We start from the raw sequence: 14,297 nt of genomic DNA, 5'->3' as shown, positions 1-14,297 counted from the left end.
ACCTGATGGCTTCTAAATTGATTGTTTCAAACGAATGGGAGTTTGATATTTCAAAGTGTTGGTGGGATTTTATGTTTTTGAATGCAAAGTCCATTCTAAAAGTTTTTTGGTTGACCACTGTGTCACCTTACCAGAAAAGATTTTTAAAAAATGTAAAAATGTGTTGTGCTGTGCTGTGCTGTGCTATGCTGTGTGTGTGTGTGTGTGTGTGTGTGTGTGTGTGTGTGTGTGCAGGTAACCCACAGAGGCCAGAAGAGGGCATATTGGAGCTGTAGTTACAGGAATTTCTGAAGCCCCCATGTGGGTGCTGGGATCTGAACTCTGGTCTTATGATGGAGAAGTACATACACACGACGGCCGTGCCATCTGTTCAGCCCCGCCTTCCAGCAGTGTTCAGTGTTAGTGAAGCTCTGATGCCCCTATCTACACAGCAGCCCACATCTTTAAGTAGATTTCTCAGTGTCGTTACCCCACCTGTACTCACCTTGTATCAGGGCCGAGGAATAAACATCCATTCCTGACTGTGCCTGTGTTTTTCTGCACTCTTAGGCTGCCTTGTCCCACTGTAGGGGCCCTAGCTGGAGAGGTTCCTCATCACTTTATAAAAGCGTAATTCTTATTTGACAACATTGTCCATTATGTAGTAGACCCTGGTCCCACCCCCACCCTGTTCTTTCAAACCCACTCCATTTCTAACAAAACCTACTCTTTATAACAGTCTTCTTCCTACTAGCATATCTGTCTGTTTTGCTTTGTTTTAGGACCTGCTAGGTTTAATCAAGACTGTCCCTGTAGGTGTGAGTATGAGCTAGTGGCTACGCCACTAAAAATCGTTTTCCCCTCTTTATCAGCGGCAACTACCAATAACCAATAACTGTCCTGTGAAAGCCAGGGCCCCATGGTTTCCTCCAGAACCCATGCTGACAAGTTCAGCCTAGAAAAGGCAACCGCAGCTTCTGAGTTCACGAGTGTACTGGACATTCCAGGTTTCATGGCTGTCCTCCCCATCCTGTGGCCCTTACGTTCCTTCCCCCGCCTTCTGTGATGCTCTTTGAGCCGTAGAAATGACACTACAGTGGTCACAGCAAGGGCTGAACAAAATGACTCAAAGGTCACCCTTTCAAAGCCACAAGTTTCCTCACTAAGTACTATTAGTGACAAAAGAAGATTCTCTGACTTAGGCTGTGGACTGGCTGCTCTACCAGCAGGAAGCTAGCAATTTAGGTCGTCAATACGTTCATTTGATCATTTAGCAAAACAGAAGTTCACTTGGAAGCCCTTGGGCTCCCCAGCCATGGCCCTTCATCAGCCCACAGCACCAGGCACGAACGTTCACACTGGAAATGAGCTAAGAAGTCAGCCACCCACTTTCACAGATGCTGCAAAAGAAAAATGGCTCACTTACAACTTAATGATAAAAACTTTGCTAGCGTCTTTAAATTAAGTTTGGTTTTATTCTATGTCCCCATGATTAAGACTGTGAAAAATTAGGCTATTTTTGGACACTACAAAATTTTTATTGTTTATTCCTTTTGAACAGGTGAATTTTTGTCTTTCTAGTTTTGAAATTATTATGACAAACGTACTCTGCTAAGACAATGCTCTACTGTAGAGGAGGTGGTTTTGCTATGGTCAGGCTAAAAAGCAGAAAGACATTTGGGGGTTGTTTTCCTGTATCTTCCACGGCGATGTAAAGAATTGGGTTTTCACATATTGATTTAAGGTCCTAGCTTACATATAAAAATGTTCCTCCAGCATATGTTGATAAAACATTCTTCTTTAGCATGTACTTCCACCATCCAGGAGAGAGTGAAATGAACCAGGCTTGACCATTAAGAGAGTTCAAAGGCTTTTCTTTCATGTGTAAGCCCCAATTTGAATCAATAACCAAATATCCGTACCTATCCCTCTTTGAGCCTGCTTCATTTGGAAGACTCAGCCTTTTTTAGCAGTTTCCCGAAACCTTCCAGAAAGGGTCTTCCTGTATGTAAAGGCTGGATAGTCTTCTCAGCTTCTCCAGTCTTCTCTTTAACTCTGATGATTTACCTAAAATTAAAATAATCTCAATATTTTTTCTTCTTTGAGCCCTGAGTGATTCTCTACCGCTCGCTGGAAGTGTCAAGCTTATCAGGTTTAAGGCAATGGAAATCACTTCATTTGTCCTCTGTATCTCTAGTCTTAGAACATAGTCAGCCTTGACCTCTGTAGACTCTCCTATTGGCCATGGTCCTCTTTCCTCTGAGGTCCTATGCATGCTCTTCCCTCTGTCCAGAGCATGCTTTTGGGTCCTCTTCACACAGTAAACTCAGTTCTCCAGGTCCCATTGCTTCTCCAGACTCTGCCCTACATGCAATGGGGTCGCTGCTGGCTTTTCTCACACTTTCAAAGCACGCTGTCCCCAGCCTCGGCCCTGGCACTGACTGCACCACCGTTTCCTGTTTCTCCCACTGGAATGTAAACCAAGGGAGGCCAGAGACCCTGAGAGCAGCTTGGAGGATGCAGGCTGCAGTCGGAATCTGGGGGATGAATCAATAGTTTAAGGAGAAAAGAATAGTCCCTGCAAGGAGGGAAACAGAATAAACAGACCTGGCAGGAACTCAGCCAGTAAGGATTCCCTCAAAGATCGTCCACTCAAAGTGAGGCTGCACAGTTTAAGAAAAGTTTAACTCCCATCGTAGAGGAGATAGGATGGTTTATTCTGAGGCAAAGATGAGAGACCAGGACTTGGGAACACAGATTCGGGTTTCCAGGTAGGGTTACATGTTCCATGATGGCACAGGCTATACAAACTTTCATAGTTACAGAACAAAAGAAAATTATAAATCAAGACACAGGTTAGAGCAGAATGAGGGAATGACACTCAAGTTTGGGTGTTATCCGATGACATGCTTAACTCTGGGTGAAAATTAGTGGTAGGCTAAGAACATATTTCAGAGGTTTTACCTGAAGGTTCTACACAAAGATATTAGGTCACAAATGGGGAAAAAGGCTATTAAGGATCTATGCTAACCCAAGGCAATTTAGCCCAGATCTGAGCATTCCAACTCTTCAGAGCTCCTATTGCTCAGTCAGTCTTATAGAATTCCCAATTTATCTGCAATTGTTTTCTTTTCCTGAGAATTTCGGTCGATAGAGATAAGCCTAAACCAACACAAAAAAGGAGACACATTGAACTAATTTTCTTTCTAGGTGCACAAGGTAACTTGATGTTTATTATTTAATTTAAAGGCCACAATAGTGTATCCGTGCATTTAAATACATTGCTGTGTCTGTATATTAAATATACTTATGGATTTGATATTGCCATTTAAATATCTCAGAGGACCATAAAGTTGCCATGAAGTTATACCTCAGGAGACTGTTAGACCAGCCTTTGACATATCTGTCACTTTCAGCACACCAAAGGACTTGGGGATCTTCTTTCCCTGTCTCTCTGGACATATTAGCAAGAATGGCTTTTCAGCACATACACACCCAGACACACGTACACACCCACATACTCATTTACACACTTTTCCGCACACACATATAAAACTTGAATTTGTTTTTAAATATTTCTGAATATCAAAAACTATATATTAGGCCATCTTCAGTCCTATGGGAACTGGCTGTTTTGATTTGTTTCACACTTATTTATTTCATGTGTGAGTTTACCCACATGTGTGTCCATGCAAAGACACGTGTATCGATGTCATGGTTCAGTTTTAAAAAGTTGGTTTCTTTCACCTTCTGGGTTCCGGGGAATCAAACTGTCATCAGGCTTGGTGTCAATGTTTTTACGCACCAAGCTATCTCAGCAACCTAGTTCTGGAGTATTAGTACCTTTTTCAAAATTGGTTCTTTCATCGGGATAATGCCTCTGTCTGTTCCCTTAGAGAAATGGTATACTTGCGGCCACACAGTAAAGATGGTGTCTGTGATTTAGTTCTAGGAAATTTTGCCATTTCTATATTGATTGTCTTAAACAGTTGAAAGGACTTCTCCCATGAGTCTTTGCTTCCTTCACCAAGCTTATGACCTCATACAATGCCTCGTGTTCCTATGTCCAGTGTTTAAAACTTGGCACCATGGCGACTTTGAAAGTGAGTTTTCCCAGTGAACACAGCAATAAAATATAGGAGATACTCCCGGGGAAGCTTTTAAATCTGTCTTTAGGGGTTGCACACTTTGCAACCTGTTTTTCTAAAGTCTATGAAACCATCCATTTTGGAGCTGTTAATTTATCCTTTTTTATTTTTAATTTATTTATTTTTAATTTATTTATTTATTAAGGATTTCTGCCTCCTCCCCGCAACCGCCTCCCATTTCCCTCCCTCTCCCCCGATCAAGTCCCCCTCCCTCATCTGCTCGAAGAGCAATCAGGGTTCCCTGACCTGTGGGAAGCCCAAGGACCACCCACCTCTATCCAGGTCTCGTTTATTCTTTAGTTCATTTCGTAACTGAAAACCTAAAGCAATAAGGGGAAGGCTCTTAACTATTTTCTATGTGGTTATTAGATTTCACACGCATTTAGCTAAAACTGTTGCTAGAAGGACAAAGCTATATTTTAGCAAGCTCTTTCAGCTCTTTTCTGCTTTTATATTCTTACACTAGGCACATGTAGGTTCCTATCGGAGGCCTCTGTGAGCTAAGAGAAGCTCTGCTGCGTGTGCAAGCTTTGCTTGCTCCCTGACAACATCACTGGTAAGGAATGTCCAGCCAGAGGCGCTTCCACTGCAGCCCACTCTGCACGATGACAGAAAACACTTTTCAGAGATCACTGCGACAGTGTCTCCTGTCGCTCCTGTGCCTGGCTTCCATCAGTTGATGCAATTCTGCTGCCTTTGAGTAGGGATTGGCTTTGGGCATCATTTGGCCAACAGATTATGGCAACGGTGGCAATTTGAAACATCCTAGGCCACAGCATAAGATGTCTTCATGTTGCTCGGTGGACGCAGACAGCCAACATGAGATGCTCACACCACACAAACGATACAGATGGTCAGGGCAAAAGTCAGCCTGATTCCCTTGCAAAGACCTGGCCTTATATCAAGGCCGTTTCTAGCATTTATTCAGAAAATCATCCTGCCAATGTGCTGATGACTGCAGGCCAGGAGTTTCCCACACTCATTCAGACAGCACAGAGAACCATCAAGGATAACAATAAATTAGTATTTCAATCAAGTCCGTGCTGATGTGGCTTGCTATATCATGTATGTTCTTGGACAATGAGTCAAGAACCTTTGACTAAGTCCTTGGTGAGCTGATGCAGGGCCTTTGGCAATGGGACCCAAATGAGGCAGATGCAGGCCTATCCATTCATTGCTAATCCTGCTGCATTGTTACCTTGTCTGTTCTCTATGGCCCTAACAGTTCTATAAGCAAAAAAAAAAAAAAAAAAAAAAAAAAAATCAACATCAAAACCTGCCAGGTTGACTTGAAAAATACACTGGAAAAATGTTTTAGAGACCTGTTAAGATTTGTATTCATGAGCTTATTTCAATAGCCAGAAGGACCGCGTTTAAAAATTGAAATATTCTTTCATTCTTGGCTGGAGACGTGGCTCTCCCGGTTGGGTTTGTGGTACTTTCAGTCACCCCTTCAGCTCCTCTTGGCTCCAATTCCGGCTGATAAAACACAGCCCACCAGCAGCAACCCGGCACTCACAGCAGATCCAATTTCGATCTCTCAAATGTTTGCGCAAAAAGCTATTTTGGGAAAGACTGGGATGTTCCTAAACAGCTGTAAAATCCTAATACTTCCCCCCAAGTTATTTACATTTTGGAGGAAAAAATGCGCTAGTGACTTTGTTTTAACTTTTGAATTTCAAAAGAAACATCTAAACTCCACGGTCTACAGCCTGCAATTAAAATACGATTTCCATTTATTTAAAACAGAAAAACAAAAGTGAAGGAAGATAAAAATGTTAAGGTTGTCAGAGTCGTCTATGAATAACGGGTTGCACAGTTTGAACTAAATCTAGATCAGCTGTGAAGTTTGCTCTTATCTGGAGACGGGTTAACTGGACTGACATTCGCAGATTCCCTGCATAGAAACAGCGCATTCATTCTCTGTGTGTGTGTGGGGGGGGCGCACAAAATGATATCAGCACAATTAGAAATTAAATTAAACCTTCAGACTGAATTTTAGGTATTGGAACAAAAGTGCCGCCTTTCTAAACGACGCAGAAGAGAATGAGTTCGAGCATACTTGAGGTTGCTCCGTGGCTTTCTGGAGGGTGCTCACACTGGAGCATGCGTGTTTACGTTTTCCCATGACGTTTTGGCTGCTGGTCAGATGCGCATACTCCTTCTAACTGGCCACGCAGCTGCTCTCCCCTCCTGCTCTTACCTCCGTGGGTATATTTAGAAATAAAACAATTCCAGTTTTGCGAAGAACGTTTTATTGCCCAGATGTATCCAAATAGCTGTGTTCATGAATTGTCAAGTCTGTTTAGACACTGCTATCGAGCGTGGGTAAGCTTTTCTCTCGACCGTGCTGCTAAGAGGCCTCGTTTGTGGTTTCCTGAGGTTACTGCAACAATTGTGGCGCAAATGTGAAGGCTGCACATTTCTCGGCAGCATCAGGGTGGTGAAAAATAATTTAAATTTATTCATAATCCAATCTCTTAGAAGAGGCAGGCTGTGGTAATCACTTGAATTTTGACGGAGTAAAACTGAGTCAGGGAAACTGTAACAGAAGAAACCCCAAGAGTGTATTTTATACTGGGTACTATCTAAATAAAATCAATATTACATTAAGTGGTAAAATCTTTCATGCTCCAACAAGGCACTCTACTTGTCTATTTAATTAATAGCAAATTCAATATAACAACAAATCCCTGGAGAGTTGGGTTACCACAAAGACGGCTTGAATCGCCGGCCCTGTCACTCAGCATTCGCGGTAACCCGCTTGCCGCTAAGAGAGCGTCTAAGGGATGCCGTATCCCAGTGTCCAAGCTTTAGTACCGCCCATGCCTGTGCGAAACCATGCAAATGGCTGCACCAAAGACAGGGAGGGGGCCGGCTTAAATGACATCCATCCTGGGTCTTCGTACAGCGCCAGACCTGCCTTAACATCACAGCAGCAGCTATCAGAAATGGAACCTTTTCACTGCCAGTGATTGGATTGACCCCATGTAGGAATGTACAAAACCATGTCATGAGCCAAAATGGAAACTGACAGTAACTAAGTGACATGGGTCTGTTGACTAGGGGACATTAATATTTCTCTTAGGAAAATGAAATAATATTAGATCACTATTTAACATAGTTTCCTTTCATTTTAAGGAATGCAACACAGTACTTGGACTGTAATATATAATGAAAATGTCCTTAATGCAGCCACAAAAATCAGTTGAGACTTTATGGAAAATGGGGATAATAGTAAAACTCTTGACAGTACATTTTCTCCTCAAGATATTTTCTCTCAAGATTTTTACACCAACAGACCCACAGGGGTCTAAGGGTCCTGCAGAAGAACCCCTTGTTCTGTTCAGCTCCATAGGAAGAAATGAGAAGTTTTGGGACAGGTGGCCTGGTAACTTTTATACTGCAACAGCGACCCCTGGGGGCAATCAGGAAGAAGTCATGTTTTTGCTCAGCACTAGCGAGACATAATTTTTACAGGGGTTATTAGAGGAAAGAGAACAGAATTCATTGCAAATTGAGGTACACGGCACGAAACTGGATTCTCCCAGCTGACTGGAGAAGTCTTAGTCTTCGTGATCCTCTGTGCCTGGGGGTATCTCCCGCGGCCGCACAAACCTGCCTGACACATGCTGTCATCTAAATGCCGTGATGTGGGGCTGACGTTAAACTGCAGCTTCCACAGTTTTGGGTCAATCTGTGTATGAACCAGTTTTGAATTTTAGGAACTAATAGAAGACGCTGTTAAATTCAGCGTGTTCTATGTGACAGAGCTACAACGAAGTAGAAAACGTTAATTTTCCAAGACTTTAGTCTGAGACGGTCATGTGTTGGTTGCTTTGCTGTGGGATCTCATCTTGGTCGGAGACTACTGATGAACAAGGAATTATGCATCTTTATATAATCACATCTTTAATTTAAAATATCAATAATCAAAGTAATGTTTATATTTCACTATCTTTGACCATTTTGATTTTTTTTTATTAAATTCGGTTGGGGATTATAGAGCAAGTGAAAAGAAAGTGGGTGGTTTAAATATTTTTTACTGTTTGCTACAATGTGCATGAACAGCAACCTTAGATGCCTGCTTTCGTCATTAAGGATGCTTTTTTCCTGATGCGTTCACCTCATTTATCATTTCTTTAAATGTGCAGTTAATAATGACATATTCTGCTCTCTTCACTCTCTCTGTGGAGCTTAAACCTTGGAGCTGTCTCAAGGACTCCACGAAGGATCTCATATGTAAATGTTTACTCTAGTGAATCTTCCAGCAAACCCAGATTTGAACCTTGCGTCTGCTCCTTGCATTGCTAAGCCCCCCCCCCTTCTAGAAGCTTCTAGTCACCGTTCTTTCCTCTCCACTCCAGAACCTCGACGCCCTGCATGACCACCTCGCTACCATCTACCCAGGGATGCGCGCACCTTCTTTCCGGTGCACCGATGCGGAAAAAGGAAAAGGGCTCATTTTGCACTACTACTCGGAGAGAGAGGGGCTTCAGGACATTGTGATCGGGATCATCAAGACCGTTGCTCAACAGATACATGGCACTGAGATAGACATGAAGGTAATCTCCACCAGCGAAGGTGTTTCTGAACACAAAGGAGCACGGAAATATTTGAAACGATACCGCACAGTGATTGCTGGTCACGAATTGCACTAGCAATCCCTGTAAGATGAAATCGTGTGAACCCCGGAGTCTTCTCCATTTGGCCTGGGAATGCATTATACTGGGAAATTTTCCCCTTGCAACAGATTTTTTTCTAATTATACATTGCTTAAGGCAAGAGGAAATTCAGTTACTTTCTGTGAATACACGCCAGCTGGGAGAGGGGAGGGGGCTGAGCTTCAGTCTGCAAGATATCAGATTGTGGGTAGTGAAATGGAAAGAGCATATTAAATCAGCTGATTTTACAGATCCCTTTTCTATGTGAATTCTTTTGTCTCTCAGGGAATGTACCTAGAACATTTTATATTGTTAAAGTCTTGTGTTCTTCGTTTCTCTTTTTAAAGTCAAGTTGTGCTGGCAAACACAGCCAAGCCAGCTCTGGTCTTTCCCGATACTGTTGATGACACCCATTGTTATTCTCGAGTGGCAATTTCAAGGCACCCATAGGGAAAGCGTGCAATAAAGACAATTGCCTCTTTTCTCTGTCTCGGATCTGTGTGGCTTCTGGTCAGCTTCTCCCGCTCAGCTTTGAATGCAGAGCAACCATAAGTTCTCTGTTCCTTGTGCCTGTCTGGGAGGTCTACCCCATGAGGCCAAGGGGGCGCTCTCTTTCTAGGCCACCCAAAAGGCCATATGTGCTATGGGGACTCATACCAGAATTACAATGAAAAATTCTGTATGAATAACTGTGGGAGGTGGTTCGGCTGGCAGAATGCTTGGCTACCACGCACAAGGCTCTGGGTTCAATCCCTAGCATGGGAAACACTGCCATAGTGGCACAAACCCATGATCTCAGTACTTAGGAGATGGGGGCAAGAGGACCTGAAGTTCAAAGTTATCCTCAGCTACCCAGCTGACTGGAAACTATCCTAAGGGAGCTGTGTGGAACACACAACACCTCATCCCAAAGGAATACTGCCTTCACATTTCACAGATCTGAAAACATCTAGAAAGGTTTTTCCATTTTTCATGTCCATGTCCATAGCTTTTCTCTAAACACAATGTTTGTAAACAGTCACTAATTTTCTCCCGTCCACATCCAGGTTATTCAGCAAAGAAATGAGGAATGTGACCACACTCAGTTTTTAATTGAAGAGAAAGAGTCCAAGGAAGAGGATTTTTATGAAGACCTGGACAGATTCGAAGAAAACGGTACCCAGGAATCACGCATCAGTCCGTACACCTTCTGCAAGGCATTTCCTTTCCACATCATATTTGACCGGGACCTGGTGGTCACTCAGTGTGGCAATGCCATCTACAGAGTGCTCCCCCAGGTAAAGGGCACAGCACTGGGACCTGACGCTCTCACGGGCTTCATTCCTTTTTAACCTTTGACAAAACTATAGAAAGTATCCCACGCACTTATTATAACTAAAGGTATTTGAAAATATTTCCCTAGGACTCACTTGTTTCTTCTTTAATCCCAGGGAGGGGAGGAAGTTATATGAGAACAGCAGAGTTGCTTTGGGAGCAAAGGTCGGGTGGGCGGGGGGCTTGGCAACAGCAGCCAGATGTCACTCATGTTTTTGTTTATTGAATAAATATTCACTGCCTATCGGCCTTCCAAAAATAGTTTTCAAAATCAGCTGTTGACAAGGGGAAGAAGGGAGTTTACAAACACTCAGGGTGCGAAGCAGAGAAGCTACCAGGGGTAGAGTACCAAAGGACCTCAGACGGTTGTCAGCACACTCTTCCTCCCATGTTCATGTGAGGATTCGCCCGTGGCACGCGTACGTCTGGACGTACCGTTTGCTTTAAATTCAGGACTAGAACGCAGAGGTCTTATGTGAAGCTGTAGATCACCAGGGTGTGTTCCTCGGTTTCTTTGTGTCCTGATGTGACACAAGGTTCCTCTTATCCAGTTCTGTTTCGTGCCATCCGAGGCAGCTGCTGTGTGTGTGTGTGTGTGTGTGTGTGTGTGTGTGTGTGTGTGTGTTGCAGCTTCTAGTAATATTATCTCCCTTTGGATAAACTTTAAGCCACTATTTACTGGCTTTTCAATACTTAATCTCATTTTCAGCCACAGTCATCTACCATGGGATGCTATGGTTTAGATGGTAACCTTTCTTCTCTTGAAATGATTTGTACCAGCTTATATTTGAACATTAGTTACTCAAAATCCATGTTAGGTTTCCTGTCTCTGAAAGCATTTAATGTTTGCTTAATCACTCAGCTGCACGTATAGGATAAATCTCCAATACTTAAGATTTTTTTCACTTTATAAACACAATTGATCTGACTTAATTTCAAGATTGATATCTAGTGGTAAAAGTCAATTTCAAGTTGCTGAGCGTTCTTTGCTTCCTTCCCCGCCCACCCCCCTCTTAGCTTCAGCCTGGGAACTGCAGTCTTCTGTCTGTCTTCTCTCTGGTCCGCCCTCATATTGACATCAGTTTCCATGGGATTCTTTCTCACATCAATACAGTCTTTGTCCTGAGAAGCAAGGTAAGCAGACACTCCTTCAGCTGGATGCGAACAAGGCATGTCATCCATCAGCCATAATAGGGAGGGGAAATCATCAGCCAGCACAGCCCATGCAGTGGAGATAGAAGAAAATAAAACACAACTCTCAAGAGAGCAATGTTTGGCTGAGGAACAGGGCCGTCTGTCAGCTGATCAGGACCAGTGGGGAAAACATCTTGAGAAAGTGTCTTTCTGGGAACATTTAAGCCTCTTCAGTCTCACATAATAAAACCAGCATCTCTACTCCCTTGATTTTACAGTGTTTCTTTTTTAAAAAAAGAAATCAGAAGACCTAACAAGAAGTCTTTGATAATGTCACCAAAGCTATTTATTTTTCTGCAAATTGTTTATAATTCTTGTTAATAATTTTTTTTCTGTAGGGAAATAAACGGATTAAAAATCCATAAACTCTTGTAGTGGGTAGTTTAGATGGTTTCCAGATTTCCTCATTTGTGCGCCTGGGATAATAGTAGCAAACACAATTTCTCCAGCATCCACACTTCATACTCCCTACAAGGCATCCCAAAGACACAGCCACTTGTGTTTTACACGCTAGGGACGGCTTTCAGTTCTGTGAATACAGGGTTCACTTGGCTTAGCTTTGGTACAAGTCAGAAATGTGTGTTGGGGCCATACAGGAAAATCACGTGTAGGAGGCAACTCCACTACTGCCTCCTGAGGTGCAGAGAAGTCTGTCAAGCACTGATGGTCTTACCGAGGGCAGCACCCCTGCAGTTCTAATGGGCCAGCATCCTCTCCCTTAGGGTTGGTGAGAAGGGTAAGGTTTTCACTCCTTCCCGATGCCTTGCCAGGCAGGGAAAGGTGGATTCTGTAATGTTTTGTCTTTCCCATTTCAAGGAAGGATTGCTGGATGTTGAGAAACTTGAATGTGAGGATGAACTGACCGGGACAGAGATTAGCTGCTTACGTCTCAAGGGCCAAATGATCTACTTACCAGAAGCTGATAGCATCCTCTTCCTCTGTTCACCAAGGTAACAACTTTTAGCTTTATTGGAATTGCCATAAGTTACAAACGAATTCACAGAAACACCATGAAAACTCTGATCAGTACGTGTTAGTTGTACATATGAATGGAATTTGGCATGATATTTCAGTGCATACATGTACATCAGCCGCTCAGAATCCATCATTTTAATCCACATTGCTTACTTTTGCTGAAATATAAACTGGATTTTCAGGCCCTCATTATACAATTCATTGGGTATTTCTAAAAACTCAAAGTCCCATCTTCTTTATGTCATATCATAATCTGTCTGCGAAGTACTTATGATGTTAGATCATGGGATGAACAACCTGTTAGCTAATTCTATATTTTTGTACTTTCAAAAAGAGCGTCACATAGAGAGCAATTCTGGAAAGCATAGGATGCGAGGATATCAATAAGGAACTTTTCTATAGTTGGCAACAATTAAAAAAGACTAATTTTTGCCTGAGTCACTTTAAAATATGTAACTATTATAATTGGATTGTGGTGCTCAACGTGTATTATTAAGATAGAATTTATGTTAAATGTGTTACTCGTGATAAACAGCAGAGGAGATAAAACAGGTTTGTTTTGCTGGTTTTAGCACTTTACTAAAAGATACAAGAGGATTTGAAATATGTATCTATAGAGAAATAGGAAAAGATAATTGCAGGGATTATTATTAAATGATATCTTGTGCATAATATAACAGTAATTTTGACTTTGAGAATTATCATGCAGACAGAAGAGGCAACACGGTGAACCATGGAGCAGCTTTGAAGCTAGCACAAGGCAGGGACCAAGTCACCTGCCTCTTGCTCTGCATTTTTCTGGATGTGTGTCAGGAGAATGACAGCTTCATCTTAGGGGAGAATTTCTAATCAAGAACAGAATGGTTTATTTGGAGGAAGAATCGCAGATTTCATAGTGTTTATCTTAATTTTCATATGCAGAAATCAGTCCTATAGTGATACATTTACTAATTACCATGAAATCTGTTTAAAATGGAAGTTTTGCCTATGAATAATCCTAGGATGATTAATTCATACTAAGAAAAGGTAATAGGGATTTCAATTTTGAGACAGCATGTTATGTACCCCGTGTTAGCCTCAGACTAGTTAAATAGATTTGCATACTGGGGAACACTAGATCCTCTGGCCGCACCTCCTGAAGACTGATCATAACAAGTGTGCACCACGGTAGCCATTTGTTTGATGCTGAGGAGTGAATAAGAGGTTTCCTTGCACGCCAGACAACCATTCTAACAAGAGACACAGCAGGGGACCCATAGGAACTTTCAGAAGAATAAGCTGTTTATTATCTCATTAAGATTTCTACCTCAGTATGAATTACCTTTCACCTCGTATTCATTCTGCGCTGATTATTGTGATCCTCTGTTGAATCTCCCAGCCTCCTCTATTCCCCATTCTCCTTACGAGTTCTATTTCTACCTTCATGACTTCGTTGTCATTGTTTGGATTTGGGTTATTTTGAGACTCCCTGAGTTTAATGACAACCACTGTGGTCTATTCACTATTGGAACTATTCACTAGGGCCTGGCGGGCTCCTCAGGGGCACACAGATGAAGACAATAGCTGCCTGTCCCACAGAATCCATCAGTAACAGGGGTAGTTCATCAGGGAAAGGGAAAACTCCTAAACTCCCCAGGCCATGACTGAACAGGTCTACTGCAGGCAGCACAGTCGAGCCAGGTCATGGCTGCATTGGCTTAGACATGCCAAGAACCCAGCATTTCACAGCCCTTCTCCAGGGACCACATTCTTCCAGATCTTACATTCTTCCTACCCTCTTCCAGGATGTTTCCTGAGCCTTGTCAGGGATGGCGTAAAATATCCTCAAGGCTGAGCATTCAACTCTCAATCCTTAGCACTTCGAGCAGCTGTGTCTCTTCAGTCTCCATCATTACAGAGGTCTCTGATTAAAGCCACGGGTGGCATTTGTCTATAGGTATAAACATACATGTTTATTGCCTTCTCTCCTAGGGCTTAAGATCTTCTCAGTCACAGCAGGTTTAAACTGTTACTCTTGTGGCCA

The 14,297-nt window shown here is 42.6% G+C and overlaps 1 protein-coding gene across 1 annotated transcript in view; it reads left to right on the top strand.

Moving 5' to 3' along the window:
* Gucy1b1 (guanylate cyclase 1 soluble subunit beta 1) overlaps positions 1 to 14,297 on the top strand; it is a 42,376-nt gene that overhangs the window by 18,120 nt on the left and 9,959 nt on the right. Inside the window, exons 5-8 of the mRNA XM_075950537.1 lie at positions 8,495 to 8,692; positions 9,838 to 10,068; positions 11,123 to 11,239; positions 12,116 to 12,249. Coding sequence (XP_075806652.1) covers positions 8,495 to 8,692; positions 9,838 to 10,068; positions 11,123 to 11,239; positions 12,116 to 12,249 — 680 coding nt within the window. The remainder of the gene's footprint in view (positions 1 to 8,494; positions 8,693 to 9,837; positions 10,069 to 11,122; positions 11,240 to 12,115; positions 12,250 to 14,297) is intronic.

Source organism: Microtus pennsylvanicus, chromosome 16, assembly GCF_037038515.1.
Source record: "Microtus pennsylvanicus isolate mMicPen1 chromosome 16, mMicPen1.hap1, whole genome shotgun sequence".
In the NCBI taxonomy this organism is placed as follows: Eukaryota; Metazoa; Chordata; class Mammalia; order Rodentia; family Cricetidae; genus Microtus; species Microtus pennsylvanicus.
Note: the sequence above shows the minus strand (reverse complement) of the source record. Positions and strands in the feature narration are given on the sequence as shown.